The 27,631-nt window shown below is 47.3% G+C and overlaps 1 protein-coding gene across 6 annotated transcripts in view; it reads left to right on the top strand.

The window, feature by feature from the left end:
* Positions 1 to 27,631, top strand: part of DNAH14 (dynein axonemal heavy chain 14) — a 324,348-nt gene that overhangs the window by 260,914 nt on the left and 35,803 nt on the right. For all 6 annotated transcript variants that reach the window (XR_008293043.1, XR_008293044.1, XM_053209129.1 and 3 more), the window contains 9 exons: positions 914 to 1,155; positions 4,528 to 4,946; positions 5,024 to 5,222; positions 11,041 to 11,277; positions 13,282 to 13,367; positions 15,973 to 16,129; positions 17,400 to 17,610; positions 21,785 to 21,887; positions 23,531 to 23,758. Coding sequence is in view for 4 of the 6 variants with exons in the window: in XM_053209129.1 (XP_053065104.1) it covers positions 914 to 1,155; positions 4,528 to 4,946; positions 5,024 to 5,222; positions 11,041 to 11,277; positions 13,282 to 13,367; positions 15,973 to 16,129; positions 17,400 to 17,610; positions 21,785 to 21,887; positions 23,531 to 23,758 (1,882 nt within the window). In the remaining 2 variants the exon portion in view is untranslated. The remainder of the gene's footprint in view (positions 1 to 913; positions 1,156 to 4,527; positions 4,947 to 5,023; positions 5,223 to 11,040; positions 11,278 to 13,281; positions 13,368 to 15,972; positions 16,130 to 17,399; positions 17,611 to 21,784; positions 21,888 to 23,530; positions 23,759 to 27,631) is intronic.

The following is a 27,631-nucleotide window of genomic DNA, read 5'->3' as shown; positions in this document are numbered from 1 at the left end:
GTCCCATAGTTTTGAAAAGCGCGAGGTTAAAGAAGGTTAGACAGCAGGCCTTTTCCCTCGAGGACTTAAAATCCCTGATTTAACAAACACTCTCCGGGACACAGCCGACAAATTACAGATTGAGCAACAGCCCCAGGAATGAATGAAGCAATGTCCTGCTGAGTGGACAGCCCGGTGCCCGTGTCTGAATTGTGTGTGAGGAGGGGGTGGAGGGCACGGTCGCGGAGGGCAGACTGGCGACAGGTCCCCGCTCTGTCACTTTCTGGCCGTGGACTGTGAGCAGCTTACGTGGACCCTCGCAGCCCCCATTCCACCCTCTATAAAATGGGACGAGGAATCGCCCCTGCTGTATTGGGGTATCGGGTCATGTGGAGACCGCACAAGGCCCAGAATCACTCCTGACCCTCCCCCCGGGCACCACCCTGCTCCAGGCCACCGTCACCTCTCCCATGTTAACCAGTCTCCCGCTTCCTTCTCCCGCATCCCCACCCCCACCCTGGTTACTGTCCAGGCGGCAGCTGGAGGGGCCCGTTGGAGAAGGCCGGCCACCCTCTGCCCCCAGCTTCCGTGGGGCTCTCACTCGGTGCAAACACCACGGTGCTGACGGTCCCCAGAGGGCAGGTCAGGGCTCCTCCTAGTTAGTTAACACTTTTCTCTCCTCTGTCCGGATGCGGGGACCAAATATGGTCGGAACGTAATCTGTGGCTGTGTTTTATTTTAAGTTATAAATAGCAAATTCCTTCACAGAGTATAGATGGAGAGCCTATTTTGCATACAGGGCTGAACAACACCAAAAATTAACCGTGTCTGCTTCCGGGAGAAATATTTCTTTCCACTATTTCATAAATTAGTTTCCTTTGTTTTCCTGCCGCCGCGGGGCCTTTGAATAACTGGCGTCTTTCTCATGCTTCAGGTTGTTCATTTCCACAGAGGTAGACAACCCCCATCTTCCTCCGTCGGTTTATAACTTTGTCACCGTGATCAACTTCACCTTAACGTTCCAAGATTTGCAGGATCAACTCCTTTCTACGGTATTAACTCACGAAGTTCCTCACTTAGAAAGTCAGCGTTTCCAGTTGTCAGAGAGTACATCCCTTGATGCTGGGACTCTTGAAGAGCTGGAAGAAACGTTAAGTGTACTGGAGACCGTCCAAGGTTAGTTAAGGTATTTCGTGGCATGGGGAGACCTTTGCTAACTCCGTGAAGGACAGAAGAAAAGCCAGAAGGGCCCTATTCCGAATCGGTACCAAAAATACCAGATCCGCCGTTTCCACCGGAGAAATGATTGATGGGGGCGAAACACCCAGTCTCTAAAATGAAATGCAGTCCCACCTCGGTGTCAGCTCGCCATGCCGCAGGACATTCGCCACGAGGCAGTCAATAGAAGTTGTCAGAAAAATCCTACAGAGGCTGGCTGGCGGGTGCCTCCTTGTTCTCTGCCATTTACGTCAGTTGTCTGACATCTGTTCTATGTATCAGGTTAGACCGGAGACCTAAAGAATAGGTTTCCCCACGAATTCATCACTAACATATACAAGGCCATAATGCGGGGACTCGTGTGTGTCCCATTAAAAGACGGTGTTTCTTACAATAGCAGCAGAAACGGTTTTCCTCTTCGACACAGGAAGTAGCTAAGAAACCATACTCTTTACATTTCACAAAATAATTTCTAAACAGCTAAAGATGAAGCATTACAACTTCCCGGGGCGGACTGGCCGCTCTGCCCCTGAAGGGGTCCTGGATCCCCAGTTTCAACGCGCCGGATGGGGGTGCGCTCACGCTAGCAAGCATGAGACGCTAGACGGGTGTCCTACGGGTGCCGCCATCCGACACTGTCTACCCGGAGCCGGCATCAGATTCCCTTCCCCTTACGGTTTCAGTCCCACGAGACCGCCCCCTCCCCACAGACGGGCTTCAGATCCCAAGTTCCAGCAACCCCTCCTGAGGTCTGATTCGTTTGCTGCAGCGCTCACAGAGCCCAGGAAACCCGTTTGCTCTCTGGATTCCTGGTCTCCTGTGAAAGGATGGAACTCGGACCAGCCTGGTGGGCGTAGACGAGGTCCGGGGACGGTGCGGCTGCCATGTTAACCCTCTGTCCAGCGCCCTCCCTCCCAGTGAGGTGATCCGCCGTCCTGAGGTGGAGTCCAGGGTCGCCTCGCTAACCTAACAAAGCACACCTTTCTTACCCTCTTCTGTCCTTTAGAAATCCCCAGGGTTTTTAGAGCTCTCAGCCGGGAGGAAGACCTCGTGTATATGTATTATAGGTCACAGGGTCACAGCTCATCTGAGGTCACATACTTGTTATCTAACGGTGGGTTCCTGTTCGTTCTCTCTCTTTACTGGCGACTCTGGGGCTCGACCGACTCTCAGATGCTTTCGTTCCTATTAAGGATCGACTACATTCCTTCCTGTTCTAATCGCAGCCATTACGCTATTTCTGTGTAACATATGGCTAAGCCATGCTTCTGTTAATGACAAGACCAGTCACATGGGCCAGGTTGTCACGTCTGTTTCCCTCGGGAGGTGGAATGAGTCAGCAGCAAAAGCAGGACACATAGGTCTTAGGTGACACACAGAAGGCGACACAGTTGGTCCGACTCACAAGTCCCGTTTCATGAACCGTTATATGCAACTGTCACGTTTGGGCTATAACTTTTGTCTACATTGAACCAAAGACAGACTTGATGAGACAAAAGGAAAGTTGTTTCTGATAACACACATCAGCACACGCCCGCACACGTCCGCACAGCGTGTCATTATGCCTTTGGTGCTTGTTCCTACCGCTTGTTCCTCGTGGTAGAGTCTGAGGGTTGTGTTTTTTTTTTTTAAGTTTATTTATTTTGAAAGAGAAAGAGCACAAGCGGGGGAAGAGCAGAGAAAGAGAGAGAGAGACAGAATCCCAAGCAGCCTCCACACTGCCAGCAGAGAGCCCAGCACAGGGCTCAGTCCCACAAACTGTGAGATCTTGACCTGAGCCGAGATCAAGAGTTGGGTGCTTAACTGACTGAGCCCCCCTGGTGCCCCTCTGAGATTTTTGTAAAGACTAACGTTTTACTAATAGTGGTTATAATTTTACCAGTAGTGGTTATAATAAAAATTGTTCTGGAAAAAAACTAAAGAGACTCCTTGACCCAGTACATATTTTTTCTTCCCTTTTTCCAAGTTTTAGTAAAGTAGATCATCCTTACTATCTCTTTGTAAGTATTCTATCTTTACTGTGGCTCCCCAACCGCTGTGGGAAACCCAGGTAGAGCGGGGACTATGAGAGGTAGCCCACAGCTGAGGTCCAGACATCACTTAGGAAGCATCACCGAAATCAAGAAGCATGCGGTATCCCGGTCGTGGAATGTAATAATCCCATCATTCCTTGAAATGATCATGTGAAGCTGGGTTTAGTTCTAGATACCACGTTTTAAGAGGGCTCTTTTCAAACCAAGGTGCCCCAAGGTAAGCATCAAGGACAGTGAGGAGTCTATCAATCATATCATTTACAAAAGCACCTGAGGAAAATGGGAATGTTTTGGTCATAAAATAATAGAATTTATGATGGAAATATGAGAATCGTCCCAAATATTCAAAAAGGATAGAATTATTCTGTATTTCTAGAGCAATGCCTTTTCAAAAGATAAGTTGTAGCCTGATAGTGGAATGAGAAATCACTTTCCTTGGTCATTATCTACTTGATTTGCTTAACAAAATAGAATACAATAGAAAATATCAGAGTGCATCACAGGAAATAATGAGGCACTTGTTCTTTTCTGGAAATTTGGTTTTCATTTCCTTCCGTCCTTTGGATGGAATGGCTACTTATTATGTGCTTACAGTAAAAATAGAACCCACATGGGGTGCCTGGGGGGCTCAGTCGGTTAAGCATCCGACTTCAGCTCAGATCATGATCTCACGGTTCATGGGTTCAAGCCCCACATCAGGCTCTGTGCTGACAGCTTGGAGCCTGGAACCTGCTTGAGTTGTGTGTCTCCCTCTCTGCCCCTCCCCCACTCATTCATTTTTCTCTCTCTCTCTCTCTCTGTCAAAAATGTATAAAAATTAAAAATAGAACCCACACACACTGAAAAAATATAAAGAAGAGATAAGTGGGGGGGGGGGCGGTACATGTGTGCTATTAAACAGATTATTCAGAAATATGACTCAGTTAAGAGCCCGTCTCCAAAATAAAACCACCAAAAAGTCAACTGTAAAAACTCTTACAGAGGGGCACCTGGGTGGCTCAGTCAGTTAAGCATCCAACGCTTGATTTCAAGCTCAGGTCCTGATCCTGGGTCCGTGGGATCGAGCCCCACATCGGGCTCTGTGCTGACAGTGTGGAGCCTGCTTGGGATTCTCTCTCTCTCTCCATCTCCTCCCTCCCTCCCTCCCTCCCTCCCTCCCTCCCTCTCTCTCTCTCTCTCTCTTTCAAAATAAACTTGAAAAAAGAAACTCTTTAGAGAAAGATCTGAGGATGAGGGAATGAACTGTGTTTAACATTCCCATGGTTTTTATTCATTCAAATTCATTTTTTGTCTATAGCACGTGTGTTAGATGATGAGGAAATTGTAGACATCTTAAGAAAATCCAAAACGACTTCAAATGAGATTTCCAAGCGCATCAAAGCGACAGAAAAAGCAGAAAGTGAAATCCAAGCGCTGCAGGAACACTACCGGTCTGTCGCGACTCGAGGCGCCCTGCTCTACTTCCTCGTGGCCGGGCTCACCCGCCTCAACTCCATGTACCAGTTCTCCCTGGACTGGTTTCGCCAGGTGTTCGTTCGATCAGTAGCTCCCCGAAGCAAAGAACAGGAACACGGCCTGAAGAGGGAGAAAACGTCTCAGAAAAAAGTTGGTGATATCACAGACCTCGCCAAGGAACCAAAGTTAGAGAGCGACAGGCACCTCTTAGAGAAACATCTTCAACAGTCAGTAGATGTGCTGACAAGAAATGTTTTTAAGGTGAGACCGTCTCTTCTGTGACTTTTACAGACTTCTGTACAGGAGGAGGGCTAGTCTGACGTTACGTTTCCCCCTAGGTGGTGTCCTCAGCTCTGTTTCACCAACACAAGCTGTGTTTCTCCTTCCGGCTTTGCACCATGATCATGCAGAATAATGCTGGGGGCAGTCCAGTGCCGGATGACATCGGGTCCCTATCGGACGAAGAATGGGACATCTTCTTACATTCCGACACATTGACGAACGTTAAAGGTGTGATGCCCCAGCCTAGACTTAACAGTAAGTAAAAGGTCCTTGCTCTGGGTTCAGCAAAAACCTGTTAAAAACGTGTTTCCCTGAAAAACCCTGAGAGATGTTTAAGGTGCTCCAAGCCGGTGCTTTCTATATGGACTAAACTAAAAGTAGCTTCAGGTCAAGTGTGACGTGTGATTCATCCTTGTATCTTCATCCGTTGAACATATAATTGGTGCTTAGTAATTGTTGAAGAAGTGAATGAATGAATGAATGGTGTTTCCTGTGGTTATTGTAATCCTGATGTATTAAACCGAATGCCCAGTGTTGGTCATTAAGGACACATGCACACACACGTACACACACACACACACACACACACACACACACACACACTGATTAAATACCACCTAGAGTGAAACTTTACCCCTCCTAACCACAGTCCCCCTCAGTTTCTTATGAAAATTCCTTGAAAATTTGAATCACAAAAAATCATGCTTATGCAAAACGGTTAGCAAAACCACGTAAGTGCAGGATCTTTTCAAATCCTCCTGTGTTGCACATTTTTAAATATATTTATTTCTTAAACTGTGGTAAAATGCACACAGCATAGAATTCACCTTCTCAGCTATTTTCAGCATGCAGTTCAATGGCACATCGTAGTGCTGTGTTGGGACCTTAAGTCACAGGAAGTGTCCAGTTAAAGGTCGTCTGATGCTGTCCCCGAGGGAGAAGAGGGGCTGGTTTGGAATGTCCTCTGTCAAGTTTTTGAGACTATTAGCAGAGCATAGAAGTCAGAAAGGAAATACAAAAGAATTGCTCTTGAGGACACCAGACGTTTGGATAGTTTTATTTTGCTTTTCGTTTGTTTTTATTTTACTGAAGCCTGGTATGCGGATGTTTGGTAAATGACTATTGAGTCAGTAAATGTTCTTATGAGTTTATTAAGATTGCTTTCCTTGCAGAAAAACAGACAATAACTCAGTATTTGGGGCGCCTGGGTAGCTCAGTCAGTTGAGTGTCCGACTTTGGCTCAGGTCGTGATCTCGGGGTTTCGCGAGTTCGAGCCCCGCATCGGGCTCTGTGCTGACGGCTCGGAGCCTGGAGCCAGCTTCGGATTCTGTGTCTCCGTCTCTCTCTGCCCCTCCCCTGCTCATGCTTCTCTCTCTATCAAAAATAAAAACATTAAAATTTTTTTAATAACTGAATATCTTAAACCAAAAAATAAAATAAAATAAAAATGTTGAGAAGGAGTCTGGGATTATCTCCGGAAACAGCAAGGAAAGTACGCAGAGCCATGCAGCAGCACGAGAAGAGCGGCAACTGCTGTCACCACAACTCAGCGCCCAACAGTCCTCGGTCAGACTCCACCGGTCCGAGAGGGCGGGTCTGCGCGCCACAGCCCCAGTCAGGGCCCGCTCCTGAACCCCTCACCTGTGACCAGGAGACAAGGCCGGTAGCCAAACAGCCAGCCGACCGGCATCCCCTGCACTCGGAACCCTGAAAACATCTCCCGTGTATTTAAAGAAAGAACAAACTTTAATAGCTTCCATTATTATTATTATTATTATTATTATTATATAAGCAGCATGTGTTTATTAAGCAAACCATTACAACCTACAGAGAAGCAAAAAGAAGCAAATGAATCTTGTGTAATTCCACAGTCCTGAGATAATCGCTGTTAATATTTTTGTGGTTTTTCCTTCCACTAGTTTTCCTCCTTATATGTCTTCTTTACATACGTTCATACTCGTATAGGAATACTCCTGTATTCTTTAAGGTGACTTTGCTGAACAGACTTACACCTAACCTTTTTCAAATTAATGACATGTCACAAGTAGCTTCCTCTGTCAGGAAATAGACTTTTAATGTCTACACGACATTCCAGTTTTTGAATGGACCAAAACTCAAGTAACCACCCTCTTTAGTTAGAGACTTGGGTCTCGAAGCACTATGATTGACATATAAAGTATCCTTTTCTGTCCACAGGGACTGAAATCAATATCATATGAAAAATCCAAAATGTGGATATTGATGTGGATATTAAATAACATACTCTTAACCAATGGGTCAAAGAAGTCACAAGGGAAATTAGAAAATATCTTGAGACAAATAAAAATGAAAACAATACATCACTTATGGGATACAGCAAAAGCAATAGTAAGACAGAAGTTTATAACTATAAATGCATACAATAAAAAAAACAGGTCTCAGGGCGTCTGGGTGGCTCAGTCAGTTAAGTGTCCGACTTCGGCTCAGGTCATGATGTCGTGGTCCGTGAGTTCAAGCCCCATATCAGGCTCTGTGCTGACAGCTCAGTCCAGAGCCTGCTTCTGACTCTATGTCTCCCTCTCTCTCACTCCTGCTCATGCTCTGTCTCTCTCTCTTTCTCTCTCTGTCTCTCAAAAATAAATAAAACATTAAAAAATATTTTAAGGGGCGCCTGGGTGGCTCAGTTGGTTAAGCATCCGACTTCAGCTCAGGTCGTGATCTCACGGTTCGTGGGTTCGAGCCCCGCGTCGGGCTCTGTGCCAACAGCTCAGAGCCTGGAGCCTGCTTCGGCTTCTGTGTCTCCCTCTCTCTGGCCCTCCCCAACTCACGCTCTGTCTCTCTCTCTCTCAAAAACTAAATAAAGATTAAAAAAATTTTTTTTTAATATTTTAAAAAAACAGGTCTCAAATAAACTACCTCAAAGAACTAGCGAAAACAAAGAACTAACTAAACACAAAGCTAGCAGAAGGAAAGAAACAGGAAAGAATGAAGCACAAACAAAATAGAGAATTAAAAAATAGAAAAGAAAACCTATAGCTGGCTTCTTGAAAATATCAACAAAATTAACAAAGTCTAAGCTAGATTAATAAAATAAGACTTGAATAAAATCAGAAATGAAAGCAGGAACATTAAAACTGATGCTCAAAAATAAAAAGGATCATAGGGGACTACTATGAACAACTATATGCCAACCAGTTGGACAGCCTAGAAGAAATGGAAACACATAATCTACCAAGACTGAATCATGAAGAAATGGAAAATTTGAACAGACTTATAACAAGTAAGGAGATTGACTCATTAAGCAAAAATCTCCCAACAAAGAAAAGGCCTGGGCCAAATGGCTGCACGGGAAAATTCTACCAAACATTTAAAAAAGAATAAACACAAATTTTCCTGAAACTCTTCAAAAAAAATGAGGAGGAGGGAACACTTCCAAGCTTGTTCTGGAAGACCAGCGTTAACCTGGTACCAAAGCCAGGGATTCCTTCAGAAAAGAAAACTACAGACCAATATTTCTGATGACTATAGATGTAAAATTTCTCAACAAAATACAGCAAACCAGATTCAATAGCCTATTAAAAGGATTACACACCATGACCAAGCACAATTTATTCCTGGAATTGCAAGGACGTTTTTACATAAGAAAAACCAATCAATGTAATAACCACATTAACAGAATGAAGGACAAAGCCACATGACCATTTTAATTGAGGCAGAAAAAGCATTTGATAAGATTCAGCTCTTTCAGGATTAAAAACACTCAACAAACTGGGAATAGAAGCAAAGTACGTCCACACAGGAAAAGTCATTTGGGAAAAACCCACAGCTAACATTGTACTCGGTGGTGAAACACTGAGGTTTTTCTCTAAGATCAGAAACAAGGCAAGGATGCCCCCTGCTCTCACCACTTGTTTTTAACAACGGAAGTTAAAGCCAAGCATTAGACAAGAAAAAGAAAGAAGAGACATCCAAATTGGGAAGGAAGAAGTAAAATTATCTTTGTTCACAGATGACATGATCTTCTATGTAAGAAAACTCTTAAGTGTCCACAAAACCCCTGTTACAGGTAGTAAACCAAAACAGCAAAGTTGCAAGATACAAAACCAATGTACATCATCAGGTGCTTTTTTATACATTAACAACAAGTAATATGAAAAGGAAATTAGGAAAACAATCCCATTTATAATAACATCAAAAGGAATAAAACACTTCAGAATAAACCTAACTGAGGAGGTGAAAGACGTGTACACTGAAAACTATAAAACATTGCTGAGAAACATCAAAGACAACACAAATAAATGGAAAGACATCCCATGTTCATGGATTGGCATACTTAATATTGTTAAGATGTCCATACGAACCCAGAGCAATCTACAGATTCAGTGCAATTCCTAACACAATCCCAAAGGCACTTTTTGCAAGTATAGAAAAATTCTTCCTAAAATTCATGTAGAATCCCCAGGGACTCTAAATAGACAAAACAATTTTGAAAAAGAAAAACGAAGTTGGAGGCATCATACTTCTTGGTGTCAAGCTATAGTATAAGGCTACAGGAATGAAAACAGTCTGGCCCTGGCATAAGGACAGGTAAACAGACCAATGGAGCAGAACAAATTAACCCTCACCTATATGGTCCAGTGATCTTCAATAAGGATGGAAAGACCACTCGGTGGAGGAGAGGACAGTCTCTTTAACAAATGGAGCTGGGAAAACTGGGTATCCACATGAAAAGAATGAAATCGGATCCTTATGCCAAATCAAAAACAAACTCGAAATGGATTCAAGATCTAAACGTAAGACCTAAAACTACAAAACTCTTAGAAGAAAGCCTAAGGGAAAAGTTTTCTGATACTGGAGTCGGCAGTGATCTCTTGGATATGACACCAGTGCACAGGCAACAAAAGCAAATACAGACAAATAGGACTACATAGAACTTAGAAACCTCAAAGGACACAAACAACAGAGTCAGAAGGCAACCTGTGGAATAGGAAAAGCTATTTCAAATTATATATCAATAAGGATATAATATTAATAAGGATATTGATAAGGAGTTAATGTACAGAGTACCTAAGGAACTCAATAACTCAACAACAACAAAAAATCAAATAACCCAATTTAAAAATGGGCAAAGGACCTGAATAGACGTTTCTCTAAAGATGATACACAAACGGCCAACAAGCATATGAAAAGATGTTCAACATCTTTAATCATCAGGAAATGCAAATCAAAAGATCATAATGAGATATCATCTCACACTCATTAGGATAGCTGCTGCAAAACAAAACAAAAACAGAAAATAACGAGCGCTGACAAGGATGTGTGGATATCAGAACCCTTGTGCATTATTGGTGGGATTGTAAAATGGTGCAACTCTTAATGGAAAACAGTATGGAGGCTCCTCAAAAAATTAAAAATAAAACTACCGTATGATCCAGCAACACCGTATCTACGTACATAGCCACAAGAATTGAAAGCAGGGTCTCAGACTGATATTTGCACACCTGTGTTCACGGCAGTACTGTTCACAACAGCCGATAGGTGCAAGCAACCCAGATATCCACCAACGGGTGAATGGATAAACAAAATGGTGTATACGTGCAAGGGAATATTTTTCAGCCTTGAAAAGGAGGATAGCCTGTCACCTGCTACGGCATGGATGAACCTGGAGGACATCGTGCTGAGTGAAATAAGCCAGTCACAAGGAGACGAAGACTGTAACTGCACTTACACAACTCCAGGTATCTGGAGTGGCTGGGATCCTAGAAACAGGAAGTATGACGGGGGTGCCCAGGGGCTAGGGGAGGGCTGTTTCATGGGGACAGAGTTTCAGACTCTCAGGGGAAGTTCCGGAGATCTGTTTCACAATAATATGAACGTACGTAACACGGATGAACTCTACACTTACAGTTGGCTAAGATGAGAAATTTTATGTGTTTTTGCCACAATAAAAAGTGGCCATTTGTGTAACTGATTTTTACATAACATGAGCTTTTCCTCAACAACAGATATTTATTAATCATCTGCTTTTGGTGAGCAACTCAAAGGTCAAGAACATCGTCTCTTTTTAACATGCTCCTTTCCCATTCTCTATTAGACAGGTATGAAACTTGCAGAAATCGGCACCTTCAGTGGTTGTCGGATTCCACGTGGAAGCAGTGTCTGTACGTCAGCCACGAACTTGAACCGTTCGCTCTGCTGTGCGAGTCCCTTCTATCAAATGTGTCGCAGTGGGACGCTTTCAAAAGCAGTAAGGCTGTCTATTGCCTGATGAGCCTGCCTTTCTCTCCAGAAAAGGCTCCAGCGGAGGAAAGGAAGAAACCACCGGAGGGAAGTAAGAGAGCATTCAACATTCTGTTTACTCTGAACCAGTCGCGCGTGTGCGTGTGTGTGGATTGTCAGCTTACACATGTGGCTCGATATCTTATGAGAAAATCGCAGGGAGGAACGTAGCTCAGCTGTGAGCCCGGCTCGTGTCGCTTAATGCAGACTTCACGCGGGCCTTGCGACTGAGCATGAACTCGGGCGGCCCTGCGCCGCCCACCACCACACGTGCACCCCACCCGTGTCCCACGGGTCGTTTTATGTAGCAGGTGCGCTCTGGAAGTCGCTCACTGCAGATGGCGCTGTTTTCGGCACACCTGTCCTGTCGCGTCTGCCCCTCGGGCGCCCTGCCCTGCTCGCTGCCCCCTGACCTCCACCCACATCCTAGCATGTCTCCCTCCACACTCCTCTCCACTCTTCTTCCACATTCCTGTCACAAGATGCCACTCTGTCTCGCGGGAACCGACACATCCTTACAAGCACTTCCTTTGCTCTTTTTCCTTGGGACAGGCGGCCAGAAAGGGACCTCGTGGATCAAAAGCATATTATTTTTATGGTAATAGATTGCCGCTAGGTTGCTTGTCTGAAAAGTCCAGCATAATTTCTGTTTCCACCAGCGATACATGACTTCCTCTTTTCCAAGAGGGCTATTGATTTTTTGGTAACTTTTGCCAATCTGAAAACGTTAAGGTACTCTAACTTGGATTTCCTGGCCAGCACTACATTTAAGTACCTTCTCGGGTGTTTGTTGACCATTTGGATTTACCTGTTAATGTACTCAGCCCATTTTTCTACTGAATTGCTTATTCTTCTTTGGCCATCTGTAAGAACCCTACTGGTGTAATCGATGATCAGCTTTGTTTTGTTGAGGATGCTAACTTGTTCGTTCAAGTATTTTTACAAATCGGCCACTGTCGGCTGGATTTATCGATGGTGTCTGTGCCAGCCATGGTGAAGTGTCTGTGTGGCCAGTAGTGACGTCTATTTTTCTTTCTTTTACAGCTTCCTGATTTCCAGTTCTGATTTAGAAGCTCTCCTCCCCGCCCCCCCCCCCCCGCCCTGGTCATTATTTTGTAAAGTGAAGATCTTTTTATTTTAGGGGGAACAAAACGATTTATCCATTTGTAACTAGACTCTCATGTATCGTAGGCTTTTTTTTCTAAGACCAGCAAACCTATTTTCACTCTATTCAAAAAAGCTATTTCTATAATCCAAGTTGTATTTAAAGGTAGACGCTGGGGAAGGGAAATACCTAGGGATAGGAGGTAGGTAGGAACCATGACTGCGTCGGGGATGGCTGGAAGCGAAACCAGAAGGCTCCCCACCTCGTGGGGGCGGGTGAGCCCAGAGGACCCTGTGGCAGCACGAAACAACCAGATATGGATAATAGTCAGTTTTTCCAAAATTTAGGAATCGTGTTGCGTTTCCATTTAATTCTCATGTCCCATATCTGTTACGGGTAGATTATGAATAGAAATCTCTTTTTTGTATATATTTAAAAAAAATTTTTTTTAATGTTTATTTATTTTTGAGAGAGACAGAGACAGAGTGTAAGCACGGGAGGGGCAGAGAGAGAGGGAGACACAGAGTCTGAAGCAGGCTCCAGGCTCCGAGCCGTCAGCGCAGAGCCCGACGCGGGGCTTGAACCCATGAACCACGAGATCGTGACCTGAGCTGAAGTCGGATGCCTAACCGACTGAGCCGCCCAGGCGCCCCATGAATAGAAATGTCTAACCCCTAGAGTTATCAGTTTGTATTCACCAGGAAAGCATGTATTCACATGCGGAGCAGGTTAGGAAGTGTCGGCCAAGCCCTGCTCCCTCGCCCGAGGTCCGCCTCACCTGTGACCTCGAGGACCCCTCAGGTCTTATAGGAATAAAGTTCGCTTTAAAAGAAGTCAGCCATGTCTAAAAAAAATTGACAGTCTTATGCCAAAATTTTCATCGCGGTGTCTCTTTAGTGACCCAGGGCATTTGACTGTCCATCTCTGTGTCTCTCTCTAAATTTTATCTAGCTGAACTTCTGAATGAAGTTGAAGAAATATATAGTCCTGTGAATTTCCGCTGGGAGAAACTCACTCCATTTCAAAGACTCATTCTGGTAAGATGCGCTACAAGAAAGTAGTGATGTTCTCAGTGTTTTGAGCACTTTACCAGTAACTGAAACCATTCCAATTTAAATTGTTATTAGCAAAATACGTGGATTTTACAAGTAATGTTGATGTTGGAGGGAAGCAGTCAGCTCCTTACTGTTTCTTTTGTGCGGAGGGTCCAGTCGGGTGGTGCTCCGCCCCCCCCCCACCCCCCTTCCTCCCCCCAGGGGGCGAGGACTTAGAAAGTGGGTACATTTGAGAGATGAATAGGCCTTCTCCCCAGCCCCTTTCAGGACCCGCCCACTTCTTCCAAGTACATCATCCTGGATTCACCCTTATCACCCAAGAAACTCTTTTCGTTTCCTCATCCGCCATCTAGTTTAGTGATGGAGAAATCCCTCCTCTCTCTCCCACCTCCGCCCCGACTTCTGCAAACAGCAGCCTCGACAGCCGGTAACCCTTCGATTTCTGCCTTAAATTTTATTCTTGTAACACTTTAAAATTTACCCCAGAGGGTGATTGCCCCAAACACTGCATGTGGCTTATAGACATGTTCACTTTGTCTTGCTTGTCTCAACATTTCGAGTGTAATTTGTCCCAGACCAGTGGATCTGAACCTATGGAGATCTTTCTTACGAGACTTCAAAGTCTTGAGGAAAGAGAACCAGACTAACACAAAGATACATTTAAGCCATATTAACACGAATGCTGGGCACCAGTCTGCGGGTAGGACTCCCCTTGCGGAAGAAGCGATGTGCGCACGCGCACAGAGAATGGAAGGAGCCGCAAGAAACGACAGTGGTCTTCTAGAAAATAGGGCCTTCATTTTTCAACTTCTGCCTTTTCGTATCACTCGAGTTTTATGTAGCCAGTATGTATGACCTTCACGGAGAAATTAACTGGTCGTTAAGGCCTCTGCTACGTTTCCTTGGCCCGGTAAGCGCCAGATGATCTCCACTTGTGAACTGCAAACTTTGTGAGTATACTGATCCCGTTTCCCAAACCCACAGTCGGAAGACCTGGTCTGATAAAGTGTTGCATGTACGTACAAAGAAACTGGTTAGGATATTTGAAACGGGGTCTGACCTGTAAGAGTCAGAAACTGAGACGCCCCCTGCGCGATGAAGTGAGACTAGATTAGAAAGAAGGCGGGGCGCCCGGGGAAGGACGATACCGCAGAGCCCCATCAGGACAAGGCCCGGTCCGGTCAGCGCACCGCTCCCCATCGCGACGGCCTGCCAGACAGGAGAGCGGCCGGGAAGGATGGCAACGGGGGGACATGGGTGCCAGGAAACTTTCCAGAACTGCTCGTGGCTGCTTGGAAAAGAGTTCGGCACACCCCGACCTACAGTGCTGCTCTGTTGGCCAGTAAAGTAAGGGGGGCGGGGGGTACACGCACATCTGGGAGCACAGACCCTCGGCGGTGACACCCTCAGTGGTGACGTGTTGGGACCACACCTCACTGTCTGCTGGCCTCAGCTGATTCTAACGCTTCCACTCACTGGACACACTGGCCGAGCTTGGCCCTTAGACCCCAGATGCTCTGTGTGTGGCCGACACTCATTTAAAAATATATACACACAGGGGCTCCCGGGGAGGGGCTCAGTGGGTTCAGCGTCCGACTCTTGATTTCGGCTCAGGTCACGATCTCTCAGTTTGTGAGATCGAACCCCGTGTTGGGCTCTGTGCTGACAGTGCAGAGCCTGCTTGGGATTCTCTCTCTCTCTCTCGCTCTGCCCCTCCGCCCCCCTCAAAATAAATAATAAATTTTGTAAAGACTTGAAAGAAAAATACATATATAGACACACACATACATGCTCCACTTAAGTCAAATAAAATTAAGATTAATTTTTCCAAGAAATAACAGAAAAGATTCGAATTTGATGTATTGATCACATGTATTATGTTAAACAGTGACTTTGCCGATATTTGACGGATTTGACATATAAAAATGGCAACTTCCCACGGTCCAGCCCAGGGCACCCTCACAGACCCACGCGGTTTCAGCTTTGCCTAACTGACGGACTCTCTGATGCTGAAAATGCTCAGGACAGAATCCATGGTCAGTTCCCAGAGAGCACAGAAGTGGCTCGTTTGAAACCATTTTCATGCCAGAGGCGTTTCCTCCAAGAGGTGCAGTGATTTCTTCCAACGGGCCCTGAGCCCCTCTACTCACCACGTGGACACGGTTTCCAAAACCTTTCGGTCTCGCTAGAGTTCTTTCTCGATCCGCACCCAGCTTGCTGGGCTGTTTATCTCCATGTTGTTACTAGAGGAGCCAGGGCGCTCCTGACTTCCATCCACACGCGGTGGGGTCTTCCTGCTCCAGACGCAGACAGCGGGGAGGACGCGCCCACGAGAAATCGGGGACCATAACCTGGATCTCACGTCCGAGGCAAGATCTCTGTCAGAGTGTGAGAGACAGAGGCCCCGAGGAAGGGCCACGTGAGGGCCCCCGAGCGGTGGCCGCGGTCTCCCCACCGCACAGACCCGCCCGCTGCAGTTTCCCAGAACGAGGGACACCGCAGAGCTCCGGGGACGAGAATGACGAACGCCTCCTTGTTTGGTTCCGTTTTGCCACAGGGAACGTGCCTTTGGTGCTTTCTCTTTCAGATCAAAATTCTTCAGCCGGAGCAGCTAAAGAATTCAGTGAGAAGGTTTGTAACTGAAAAAATGGGAGATGAATATGCTCTCAGGACTGGAATTCGTTTGCAAGAGTCCTATGAGGGATCCAGTGCCACAACGCCACTGATACTTCTGCACTCCCACGGTAAGAGGCCCGTGCGGCGCTCACCAAACGGGGTGCCGGGGGCTCCGTCGGCAAGGCGTCCGACTCTGGGTTTCGGCTCAGGTCACGATTTCATGGTTCGTGAGTTCAAGCCCCACGTCGGGCCCTGTGGTGACGGCGTGGAGCCTGCTTGGGATTCTCTCTCTCTCTCTCTCTCTCTCTCAAAATAAATAAACTTTAAAAAAAGGCGTAGAGAAGTAGGTTCTGTGTTGGGTATTTTTATGTTTAAAGTCTTTTCCTATTCTTACTTACATAATTGGGGAAAGGGACAGATTAAAACGTTAAGTTATATGAAGACTGAATGTTTCCAAAAATGTAAAAGAACAAACAAGAATACAATTTCCCGGATTCATAACCTAACCGTGGAAAAACTTACCGGTACCAATTTTCTGTGCAGAAAATATCTCCTAAACACATATTATTGATCTGGAAGTTGGGACTGCCCTTGTATTTATCAACTGTTTTAATATGTTGGCTCATGAATATGTATATAAAACAAACCATCAGAAAGCGGCCCCATCCACCCAGCCCTTGTATTCCTCAAAGCTCCAAATGCTTTTTCCCTTGTCTTTGCCCAACAGACCCTAAGCGAAGTATTTTAACTCACCTTTTATTCTTCATCATCTCCAGATCAAATATGTCTTTAGAATTCACCATTTTCAAACTTTGATTCTATTAGGCAAAAAAGAATTAGAAAAGTGTGTCCTTGTGGAGGCTTTGTCTCTCTAACCTTTCATGTAAAGCAGCCACTCTGTGCCTGACACGCTCATAGTAGGTGCTGTGCATTTCCTGAGGATGTAGCCCAGGGTGGCTGCCGGGGCTCCAGCCCTCACGCCCACACTCCAAACAATATATAGAATGGAAGAAAGGAAGTATTATACAACAATTCAACAAACTGCTACCAGCTTAGATGCCCATACTTAGCTGCTAAAAATGAAGTATTTCAGCTGGGGACACAGTCATCTTGGGTAACATTGGGGTCAGCTGCTACGGAGAGGGGGACAACTAGATGCTGGAGCAGATAACCAGCAGTCACTGCTGTAGGTAGGTACTGTCACCCCCATATGTTAGAAAACCCAGGCCACCCAGTTAGTAGCAGAACCAAGATCTGAACTCCGTGTTTGATCCAAACCCTGTAGTTTCCCCTCTGGGACTGCGCCTCCTGCCACAACCCCATCATCACTAGGTTGCGTTTTTTTAAGAGGGAACGAAATGTATTTACAACAGGGTGCACGTTTCCACGTTGTTACAGGGACTGACCTCACCAACATGCTCCTGAAGTTTGCGCAAGAGTTGAAAGGAAGAACGCAGCATGTGACGGTGCTTTCCCTGGGCCGTGGCCAGGCCGCTAAGGCAGAAGAGGTCATTGTGAAGGCCCTGAGCAGCCCCACACAGTGGGTCTTCCTCCAGAACTGCCATCTCGCCACGTCGTTCATGCCACGGCTCTGCTCCATCATAGAATCGTAAGAGGCTTACGTGTATTTGTAAGGGATCCGCTAAATACCAAAACAGTGGGATGAGGGGCGCCTGGGGGGCTCCATCGGTTGAGCCTCCGACTCTTGATTTCGGCTCAGGTCATGATCTCATGGTTCACGAGTTCAAGCCCCGCGTGGGGCTCCGTGCTGACAGTGTGGAGCCTGCTTGGGATTCTCTCTGCCTCCCCCTCTCTCTGCCCCTCCCTCCTCCCTCTCTCAAAATAAATAAATAATCTTTAAAAAAAAAAAAAAACACGGAGAAAAACAATGAGGTGAAAGTGGAAATGAACGCATTTAAGCAATAATAAAATAAAGTGCCGGGCCACTCGGGGGAAAATTAAGCTTTCTTACCTGGGTTCTTTTTGCCCCAAGAACTTTAAAACTCCACTAAGAAGAATACGTCGGTTTTACAGGGAAAAAAAGCCTCCCTGACTGTTGCTCTCCATTCCGTTGCCCACTTTCTCCTCCTCAGCCCTCCCTCTCAGCAGAAAACATGCCCCACGCACACACGTGTGCATCCAAACCTTAGATTTTAACATTCTACACGATTCCAAACAGCTCCTGTCCCTCCTTTCTGGCCTATCCTTCCTTAGCGCTTCCTCTGACTTTCTCTGGCTCCGTCCCGTTGCAAAGAGACGCTCACTCAGGCAGAAGCTGCCCGGGGCTGGGCTCGGGCTTCTTGTTGGCGGTGGAAGTAGCTGGAAGGTAGTTAGGCTAACATGGAGCGGCGGTGGGCGGGGTTTAAACTGGTCGAGTGAGTTTTAACCGGTTGCCATCGATAGTTTTCTCTCCAACGGTTCACTTGTGTCGGCCTCACCTGGGTGGTCGCGCTGTCCTGTGAGTGTGTGCACATGTGTGTGTGTAAGGCCCTCCCCTTCACACTATGTTCTAAGGCTGGGCACACCCACAGGGAACCAGAAGCCAAATGCACCTGCCTCAATTAAATTTCTAAAAGCTTCGCTAGGATCGTCCGTTCTGTTCTGACTCCTGTGCCTTCAACAGTTTACAAAGTTCTTAATAATCTCCTTCTCGTATGTACTTTGCCATTTAAGAGCCAGAAGACGGGCGCCTGGGTGGCTCAGTCGGTTAAGCGGCCGACTTCGGCTCGGGTCACGATCTCGCGGTCCGTGAGTTCGAGCCCCGCGTCGGGCTCTGGGCTGACGGCTCAGAGCCTGGAGCCCGTTTCCGATTCTGTGTCTCCCTCTCTCTGACCCTCCCCCGTTCATGCTCTGTCTCTCTCTGTCTCAAAAATAAATAAACATTAAAAAAAAAATTTTTTTTAAAAAGAGCCAGAAGACAAGACTGCTCAGTGGTGTAATTTCAGTACTTGTAAACCTTGGAAGGCGACATGATAATTCCCGCCACGCCCCTCATTCATTAGTCATTCGAACACTACCAACAGGGCACCTGCCAAGAATCAGTCTAGGGACTGTGCGCGGGAGGGACCAGACGATGTCGGTCAGCCTTCCAAAGTGCACTAGGCTCGAGAACAACAGAATGCCAGATAGCAATGTATCATTTAAAAAAAAAGAGACTAGTTGGGGCGCCTGCGAGGCTCAGTCGGTTGAGCGTCTCGGTTTCGTCTCAGGTCATGATCGCACAGTTTGTGAGTTCAAGTCCAGCATCGGACTCAGCACCGGTGCAGAGCCTGCTTGGGATCCTCTCTCTCTCTCTCTGCCCTTCCCCTGCTCTCTCTCTCCCTCTCTCAAAAATAAATGAATAAATAACCTTAAAAAAAACTTTTAAAAAAAGAAAAAGAGAAATTAGAGGAATGTTCTTCAGAACAGAATTTCAGAAGCTTAATAAAAGTAGTTAACAGCGCATAAAAAAAAAGCAGTCTATGTAGTCAGAGTATAATTACGAGGAATTCACACTTCTTTATCAAATCAAGCCTTTAAGGGTTTAAGACTACAGCCTACTATGGGAGAGAAAACTGTGAAGCAAATTTCTTAGATTTAAGAGTTAAGGAAATGTGTTCACAACATATTACTAAGGAAAACTATCGGGCTACAAACCGTATTACACTGTAGTGTTTTTATTTAAAAAAAGAGAAAGAGAAAAGGAAAGGCATACTTATACCTAGTTAGTGGGATTTTACTGGGTGGGTATTTATTCTGAGAGAGAGAGAAAAAAAACACAAGTAGGGGAGGGGCAGAGAGAGAGGCAGAGCAAACCCCAGGTCAACTCCACGCTCGGTACGGAGCCCGACGTGCGACTCGAACTCAACCAACGGTGAGATCGTGACCTGAGCTGAAACCGAGTGAGAGGTTCAACCAACTGAGCCAGCCAGAGCCCCACGGTTTTAGTTTATTTTTGTTTTTCTGTTTAATTCTGTGTTTGATTTTTGTCGTTGTTGTCTTTTGGGTTCTGTGGGGTTGTTTCATTGTTTGTTTGTTTTGCTTTTGTTGTTTGGATTTGTTTTGCACATTTGACAAAAATAATCAGACATGCAGAAAAGCTGCACGAACAGGATAACCGCTCCCCTCCCCTGCCCTCTGGTTCCCGGTTGTTAACATTGGCCATTTCTTGTCTTTCGCTTGTTCATACATTTGTATGTAATTCTTTTCTGAATCATTGGAAGTCAGCTGAGAACATGATGCCGCTTGGTGCCTCAGACATGCCAGTGTGCTCACCAATGATCTGATCACCTCAGTCCTACCTAGCCCGCTGGCCCCCAAATAACATCTTTTACTGCAAAGAAAGAAAGAAAGAAAGAAAGAAAGAAAGAAAGAAAGAAAGAAAGAAAGAAAAAGTAAAAAAAGAAAAAAAAAATTCTGGTCCAGGTTCTCATTCAGGATTTCTCATAGCATTCAGCTGTCTTGGCTCTTAAATCCTCCTTATTCTAGATCGTTCCTCAGTCTTTGTCTTTCATAACTTGGACGGTTCTGAAAAGTACCAGCCGGTTCCATCCGTTTGGTTTGCCTGCTGTTTTCTCACGGTCAGACTGTGGTTACGCGGTATTGCAGAAAAGCCACACAGTACATTTGTGTCCCTGGTGCATCGTATCGAGAGCACACAGTTGGGATTTTTTTTTTAATCTTTAACGTCTATTTTTGAGAGAGAGAGCATGCAAGCTGGGAAGGGGCATAGAGAGAGGGAGACACAGAATCCGAAGTGGGCTCCAGGCTCCGAGCTGTCAGCACAGAGCCCGACGCAGGGCTCGAACTCACAGACCATGAGATCTCATGACCTGGGCCGAAGTCGGATGCTTAACTGACTGAGCCACCCAGGTGCCCCTTCTCAGTTCTGATTAAAACCTGCTTTTAGCTCTATCTTGGTTACACGGGACCATTTCACGAAAGTAACAGTATCTGTTGCTTTCAAAACGTGTGTGCATTTGCACACGTGTGTGTGTGTGTGCTTGCACATGTGGGGTCCTCAGTTGCCTGAGGTTCCCAGTTCTCATTCATGGGTACAGGTTGGTGCTTTTTACAATCTTTTATTTATTTATTTATTTATTTATTTATTTTGAATTAAAAAAGCATGAACAGGGGAGGAATAGAGAGAGAGGGAGACACAGAATCCGAAGCGGGCTCCAGGCTCTGAGCCGTCAGCCCAGAGCCCGATGCGGGGCTCGAACTCACAGACCGCGAGATCATGACCTGAGCCGAAGTCGGGCGCTCAACCGACTGAGCCACCCAGGCACCACCATTGGGAATTTTTGACTGAATTATGGCTTTATTATTTGCCAAACAGTGACTTTCTAATTCCACAATTCCTTCTAAATTTATTAAGTGATGTTCTTTCCTAAGGAGGAGGCTTACCTTCTCCTGCATTTATTCATTGGCTTCTTTGTATCAATCGTGTTCCTGTTTTATTCGATGGATAATCTGTGGCCACCGTCACTTATTTCGACGTTGTTGTTCCAGATTTGACCGGGGAAACGCTTCATTCACTTTGTTCTTAATTTGTTCTTTTTCCAAGGATTTTCGCAGTGCGCACTCTTGAGCTTAGGTGGCAAAACTACTTTTCAAAGCTGGGCCTTACTGGGTCTCATGCACATCCCTGCGTTGCAGGAGAGGGAGAGCTGGGGGGCGCATACACGATTATTTAAATGAGCTCTAGGTCACTTCCAACATGGAGATTCTGGGATTCCTGAAACCATGTTGGTTTGGCTTGACTATTTTTCATCAAACTAGGTTATCACCCTTCTGTTTTGCAGATTTAACAGCCCACATGTGACAGTGGACCCTGGGTTCAGGCTGTGGTTAAGCTCAAAGTCGGGCAGTTCTTTCTTGATTCCTATTCTTCAAAGGAGCTTAAAGGTACGGACAAAGCAGGACGGGGCTTGGTGTTGACTGAGGAACACTGAATGTAAATTGTCTTGTGTTCATAACTCGGATTTCGAAGAGGGTGCTGAGTGTAGCACGCTGAGTCTCTCCTCTGCGCTCGGCCCTGCACTGTGGTCCAGGAGGGACACTAACACAGCAGGCCAGATCCCTGCTTCCAAGAGACTCACAGTTCGCTGGACATTTTCTCAAACAGGGATGCTTAGACTTCCGGCACCTGTGAACCGGAGCACGGGATCTGTGTCCTCTGCCTGGCCGTTTGGCCCAGGCTTTTCCTGCCTCTGCTGCCCTGTCACCCCACAGCTCATTCTCTGGAAAGGCTCTGGCAGAGAGCAGCCAGAGAGCAGGTGTTGGGGACAGGGGCCCGAAGGGCGGCCTCGCGGAACATTTCACCTCAAGCAGGTCCATCGCTGCGATTAGCAAGCCACGGCTGCACTTCAGATATTAGCAACTTTCTTCCCCAGAGTCACACTTTCTCTCTCCCTCTCTCCCCACCTGCCCCCGCTCTCCCTCCCGCCCTCCCCCTCACATATGCTTCCTTACGCGGGTGCGAGACACGAGCAGGAGTCTCCAAAGATCAGTAATGACAGGGAACACAACGAAAATTCCTCATTTCCGCATCCTCACGGCTTTCTCAGCCAAACTTGCTGGCCATCTGCAGTGAAGGGGATTCGAAAGGTCAACATGCTGGGAGGTACGGAATACCCACTCCACTGGGCGCTCTCCAGGCCCCGGGGCCGCAGTGTGAGAGTCTTAGGCTCCGGGGCGGGGACCGGTCTCTCTCCCCCGAGAGGATCTGATTGTGCTCCCCCAGCAAACCCGCGTTTCTCTATCCCTGGAAGGAGGGGCTGCTGTGCCGGACACTGGCCATTCCAGATAAGCAGCGAGGTCCTCTTCCGGGACACAGACCCCACTGCGCACTCAGGATACATCCGACTCCCACTGGGTCGCCCTGGGGGGCATCAGAGCCTGGCACCAGGAGCGGCTCTGCGAGTGGTCGGTCTGAGCCTTGACCCAGAAACCTGCTGTTCACGTACACACGTGTCCGTATATCACCTACACATTCCCACCCACGGATCCTCACACGTGCACACGCACACAGCTTGTATGTGCGAGTACGTGTGCACGCGTCTGTGTTTGTGTACAATGTGCAGACGAGGGAGCTTTGCAGACACCTCACGGTTTCAACAGTTAACAGCCACACTCTTTTTTTTAAATTGAGTCCTATCTTCTTTTTTTGAAGTTTCTTTCTTTATTTATTTGGAGAGAGAGGGAGAGAGAAAGAGAAACATCCCAAGCAGGTTCCGCGCTGTCAGCACAGAGCCCGACAGGGAGCCCACACCCACGACCCCGGGTTCACGACCTGAGCCGAAATCGAGAGTCGGACGCTCAGCCGACTGAGCCACCCAGGCGCCCGATGGTGTTACACTTTTCGTTTTAAAATCTGAATTGGAACAATAGGAAATCTGGTACAGTCGTCTTACGGAAACTTTCAAGTGAGAAAAGAATTAACCCGGGATTTTTGTTTTGCCCTGTTAGCCAGTTCCCTGCCCCACTCTGTCCCCTCTAGACCTGGTGCCTGTGTCTCATGTGCTGTCCTTCTCACACCTGTTCTCAAGATCGCAGTGGAAAATCCGCAAGGATTGAAGAGTATCTTACTGCAGACGTTTGGATACAGTGGCAGTGGAGTGGTGACAGAAGAGACATTTGGAAAACTGGACTGTGGACCGTGGTGGAAAAAGCTTTTATTCGGCTTATGTTTTTTCAATGCTCTAATCAACGAGAGAAAAAATTATGGAACACTGGGCTGGAATATTGCTTACAAATTTAGTTCTTCAGACTTGGAGGTAAGTGCCATACCTTCAAAATAAACAGTAACAACAAATGAATAACCATATATACAAACTACACGGACACTGAGTGTTTTTCCCCGTGAACTCCGTAACTAGGTAACAAAGGCTAATGTTTCAAAGCTTGGATCTCCGCGCCGGCTTTTCTGGAAACAGATCACAGCTCTCCCGCTTATAGATGTACCAGTGTTTACTCTGTTGGGCGAGCTCATTAACTCTCAGGGTCTTGGTCCTGGACCAAGGAGGGAAAAAGCAGGATGAGGGAAGGCAAACCAGATGTTACACCCACTCGAAAGGGCACCGAACGAGGCAGGCTAATTAACATAGGTCACGTAGCACAGTGCGTGACTCACAGAAACCGCTCGAAATGTTTGTGGTTTCTGCCCGATTTGTGTAAAGTAGGAGAGAGCGCACTGACCCACTGGGGGCGGGGGGGAGCACAGTTTAGGAGTCTTTCTTTACTATTCTCTGTCTAGAACCTTCTCTCTGCTTCCTAATGCATGGTGGTTTTTTATTGCTAAGGTAAACATGTGGCGACGCCTGCTTAAACTTTCGCCAGGTTAGATTATAGGCCAAAAACCTGCCTGAGCAAAATCTTGATTCTGCCTCTGGGTGTCCACCACCTAGACCACCCGGACGGGCGCCCTCCCGCCTCTTCTGCGTCCTCATTGGGCTTCTCACGCCCTCTGCAAGTCAGAGTATGTGCCTCTGCCCCTCACCAGACAGGACACCGAACGGCTGTGCTCCGGGCTTTTGTCAAGGGATATGGGCTCAAGCACTTTGTCCAAACCCCACTGTCCAAACCCCAGCCTGCTGACTGACAACACACTGGGGGAAATACCTGTGGCATCTACTATGTCAATGGCTAATATGCCAATATGCTAACTGTATGAGGATTCCTTGTAAATTAAGAAGAGAAAGAAAACACCCCAATGGGTGAAGGACCCGGAGAGGCAGTTCACAGTATAAATACAAAAAGGCAATCAGATGATGAAACTTTGTTCAATTTCATTAGTAGTCGTGCTGTTCATTTTACATATCAACTTGACTGGACCCCAAGACCCCCAGGTATTTGGCCAAGCGTTGTTTTGAGTATGTTTGTGAGGATGTTTCTGGGTGAGATTCATATTCAAACCGGTAGGTCATAAAGCAGATCCCTCTCCCCGATGTGGGTGGGCCTCACCCAATCGGTCGAAGGACTGACTAGAACAGAAAGGAAATCCTCCTGCCTGTCTGCCTTTGAGCCGGAACACTGGCTTTTTCCAGCCTCTGGACTTGAACTGAAACATCGGCTCTTTCGGGGCCTCCAGACAGGAAGTGCACCGTCGTCTCTCCTGCGTCCGCGGCCACAGGTCTGGAGATTTGTCAGTCTCCGTAATTACGTGAGCCAGATGCTAACAGCAAGTCTCTCTGCATGTGTGCTCCTCACCTGGCTCTCTGGAGAACGCGGACTCCTACAGCCGTCAGGGAAATGCTCGTTAAAGCCGCAGTGAGATACCACCTTTCGCAACCACAGTGGCTAAAACAACGGCACAGAGAGGCAGGAACTGTCACTAACTTTCTGGAAGGCAACTTGGTAATCTGTATCAAAATTCTTCAAAGAATTCCTATTATCGTTGATGTAGAAAGAAAGAGTCACATTGATAGGACTGATCAGTAAAATTGGTTATAACCGAGCCCGTCAGCAGGATTTCATTCTGCGTGTATATATAATTCATCTCTCTTACACGTGATTTTCTAGAAAATGTATCCTAAACCACCTGCAGGGGAACAGACGGTAGGAAGTGGGTGGCCCAGTGTCAGCAGGTCTTCTGTCGCCGCAGAGCGCGTGTGAACTTGGCACAGGCTGGCATGCCCGGGGTGCTGATGCTCTCTTGGCATGTTGCAGAGAGGCTTGCTCAAGCCGGACGCAGCTGGCTACATCATGGCGCTGTTGTCCAGAAGAGGACAACCTTCCCTCCCCTCCGTCCTTCCCCCTCTCTGTGCGGCGCGTGCGACAGCAGCCTTGCCAGTGGAGGGAAAGACCCTGCGGGTGCTGAGCCGACGGTCTGGAAGTTCTGGAAGCTTTGCAGGAAACTGGATTTATGCACAGCCCCCCCTCCTTAAGGAAGTGGGAACTTCTAGTTCCCTGGGAAGTTGAGTTTGGACACAGCTCCCCCCACTAGGGGGAGCACCCGGCCAGCCAGCCGGGTCAGGCAGCTTGGGGTGTCCTGGGGGACCCTCAAGGTGACCGTGTCTACTGGGCCAAGCACCAGTGCATTCTCCACCACACACAGGCTACGGCCCCCGAAAGCCCCCCAAAACCTGGGCCTGAGCCCCCAGGGCAAGACCGAGAAAATCACATACCTAATGCGATCCAGTGGCCAGAGAGAGAAAGAACAGGAAATGGAACAAGCAATGGAACAGAAAATTGTAAGAGCCCGAAAGGATATACACGCTTCACACACACGCACGTATTTCACACACATGATGTTTGTAAGTGAGCCCGTGTCAGTTTCTTTTTACCTTCTTGACGGAAGAGGCAGCAAGATGGTAAAACTGACTTCTAAAAATATAGGAAAGAAGTTTCTGGAAATACTGAGAGAGAGAGGCATGAAATACGATTGCCAAGCCGCATCCCGAACTGATAAATGCCCTACAGGCAATAAAACTGTGCCTTTGGTCTGTAATTTTCTTGATGAGCCAGACACCGTTTGTGTGTCTGAGGGACAGAATTCCTCCGCGTTCTTCTCAGAAGGAAGCACGTGCAGGCCGTCGGCTTTCTGTAAACTGGACTCGGACAGAACTCTGGGTGCTCTGACCAATAGCACGTCAGAACACAAGTGGGTGCTCCTGGAGCACTTGAGCGTCCGTGAAAGAGCGCCGGATGCTGCCCCCGCGTGACGTGGAACAGATGTGTGCTCGCCCTTCGGCCTCCTCCCCCGTTTTGGAGTTTTTACTTTCGTCCTAACAGCTCTGGTTATGATTTGCATAACCTTCAAAGGTTATTCGTTATCACAAAATAACAGGGCGGGGGTCGGGGCGCTTGGCCCCGGTTTGCAGGGGCAGGCCAGAGGCGCATCGGTGCCCAGGCCCCGCACACCGTCGTCAGCAGACGCCGCGCACCGAGACTTATGAGCTAAATGCGAAATGAGACGGGGGGTCGGTGGGGGGGGTGGACAGTGGTGGTGGTGCAAAGTCGAGTCAACGGCTGGAAAGATCAGATAGAAGGAACACCCCGAGCACGAGAAGGAAATGACAAAAACGATGGAGATCACGAGGGACAATTAAGATGTCTGAAGAGTAACCTCACCTTCAAACGACAGGGATTCCGGCCGAGAAGATGGAGAAAAACAAAGTAGGAAGAAAGCGGTTTTACTTTCCCCCCGACTGACGACAACAGATGGACAACAGATCGGAGTCTGCAGACTGAGAACGCTCACAGAGCCGGCACGAGCTGTGATGACCCCTGGTGGCGCTAGGCTGGTCAGGGGTCCCGCCAGAAGGCAGTGGCGGAGCAGGCACGCCGGCCCGGAGAAGGCTGTGTGGGGGTCCCGCAGTGGGGGGTGATTCCTGCATGGGGTCCTGCACAAAGAGAAGTCCTGCGGGGGGGGGGGGGGGGGGAAGGGTCCTGCAGAGGGGGTTCCTGCATTGGGGGGGTGGGCGGGGAGGGGCTCCTGCACAGCCCAGCCTGGCTCTGGGTCTCGTCCTTGCAAACAGGGTAGCAGCTGTGTGCGACCGCATCAGGGCCGAGGCGGAGACACAATGAAGGGAAGTGGCCGAGTGGGGAGTGTGGAGAGCAGGAAATCTGTGGCCTGGCCGCATTGTTAAATCTAAATAGACAATAATGAACTGTTGAGCGCCAGTGGTCTAAGTGCTAACACAGATGAT

The sequence above is a fragment of the Acinonyx jubatus genome, chromosome E4 (genome assembly GCF_027475565.1).
Source record: "Acinonyx jubatus isolate Ajub_Pintada_27869175 chromosome E4, VMU_Ajub_asm_v1.0, whole genome shotgun sequence".
Lineage (NCBI taxonomy): Eukaryota > Metazoa > Chordata > Mammalia > Carnivora > Felidae > Acinonyx > Acinonyx jubatus.
Note: the sequence above shows the minus strand (reverse complement) of the source record. Positions and strands in the feature narration are given on the sequence as shown.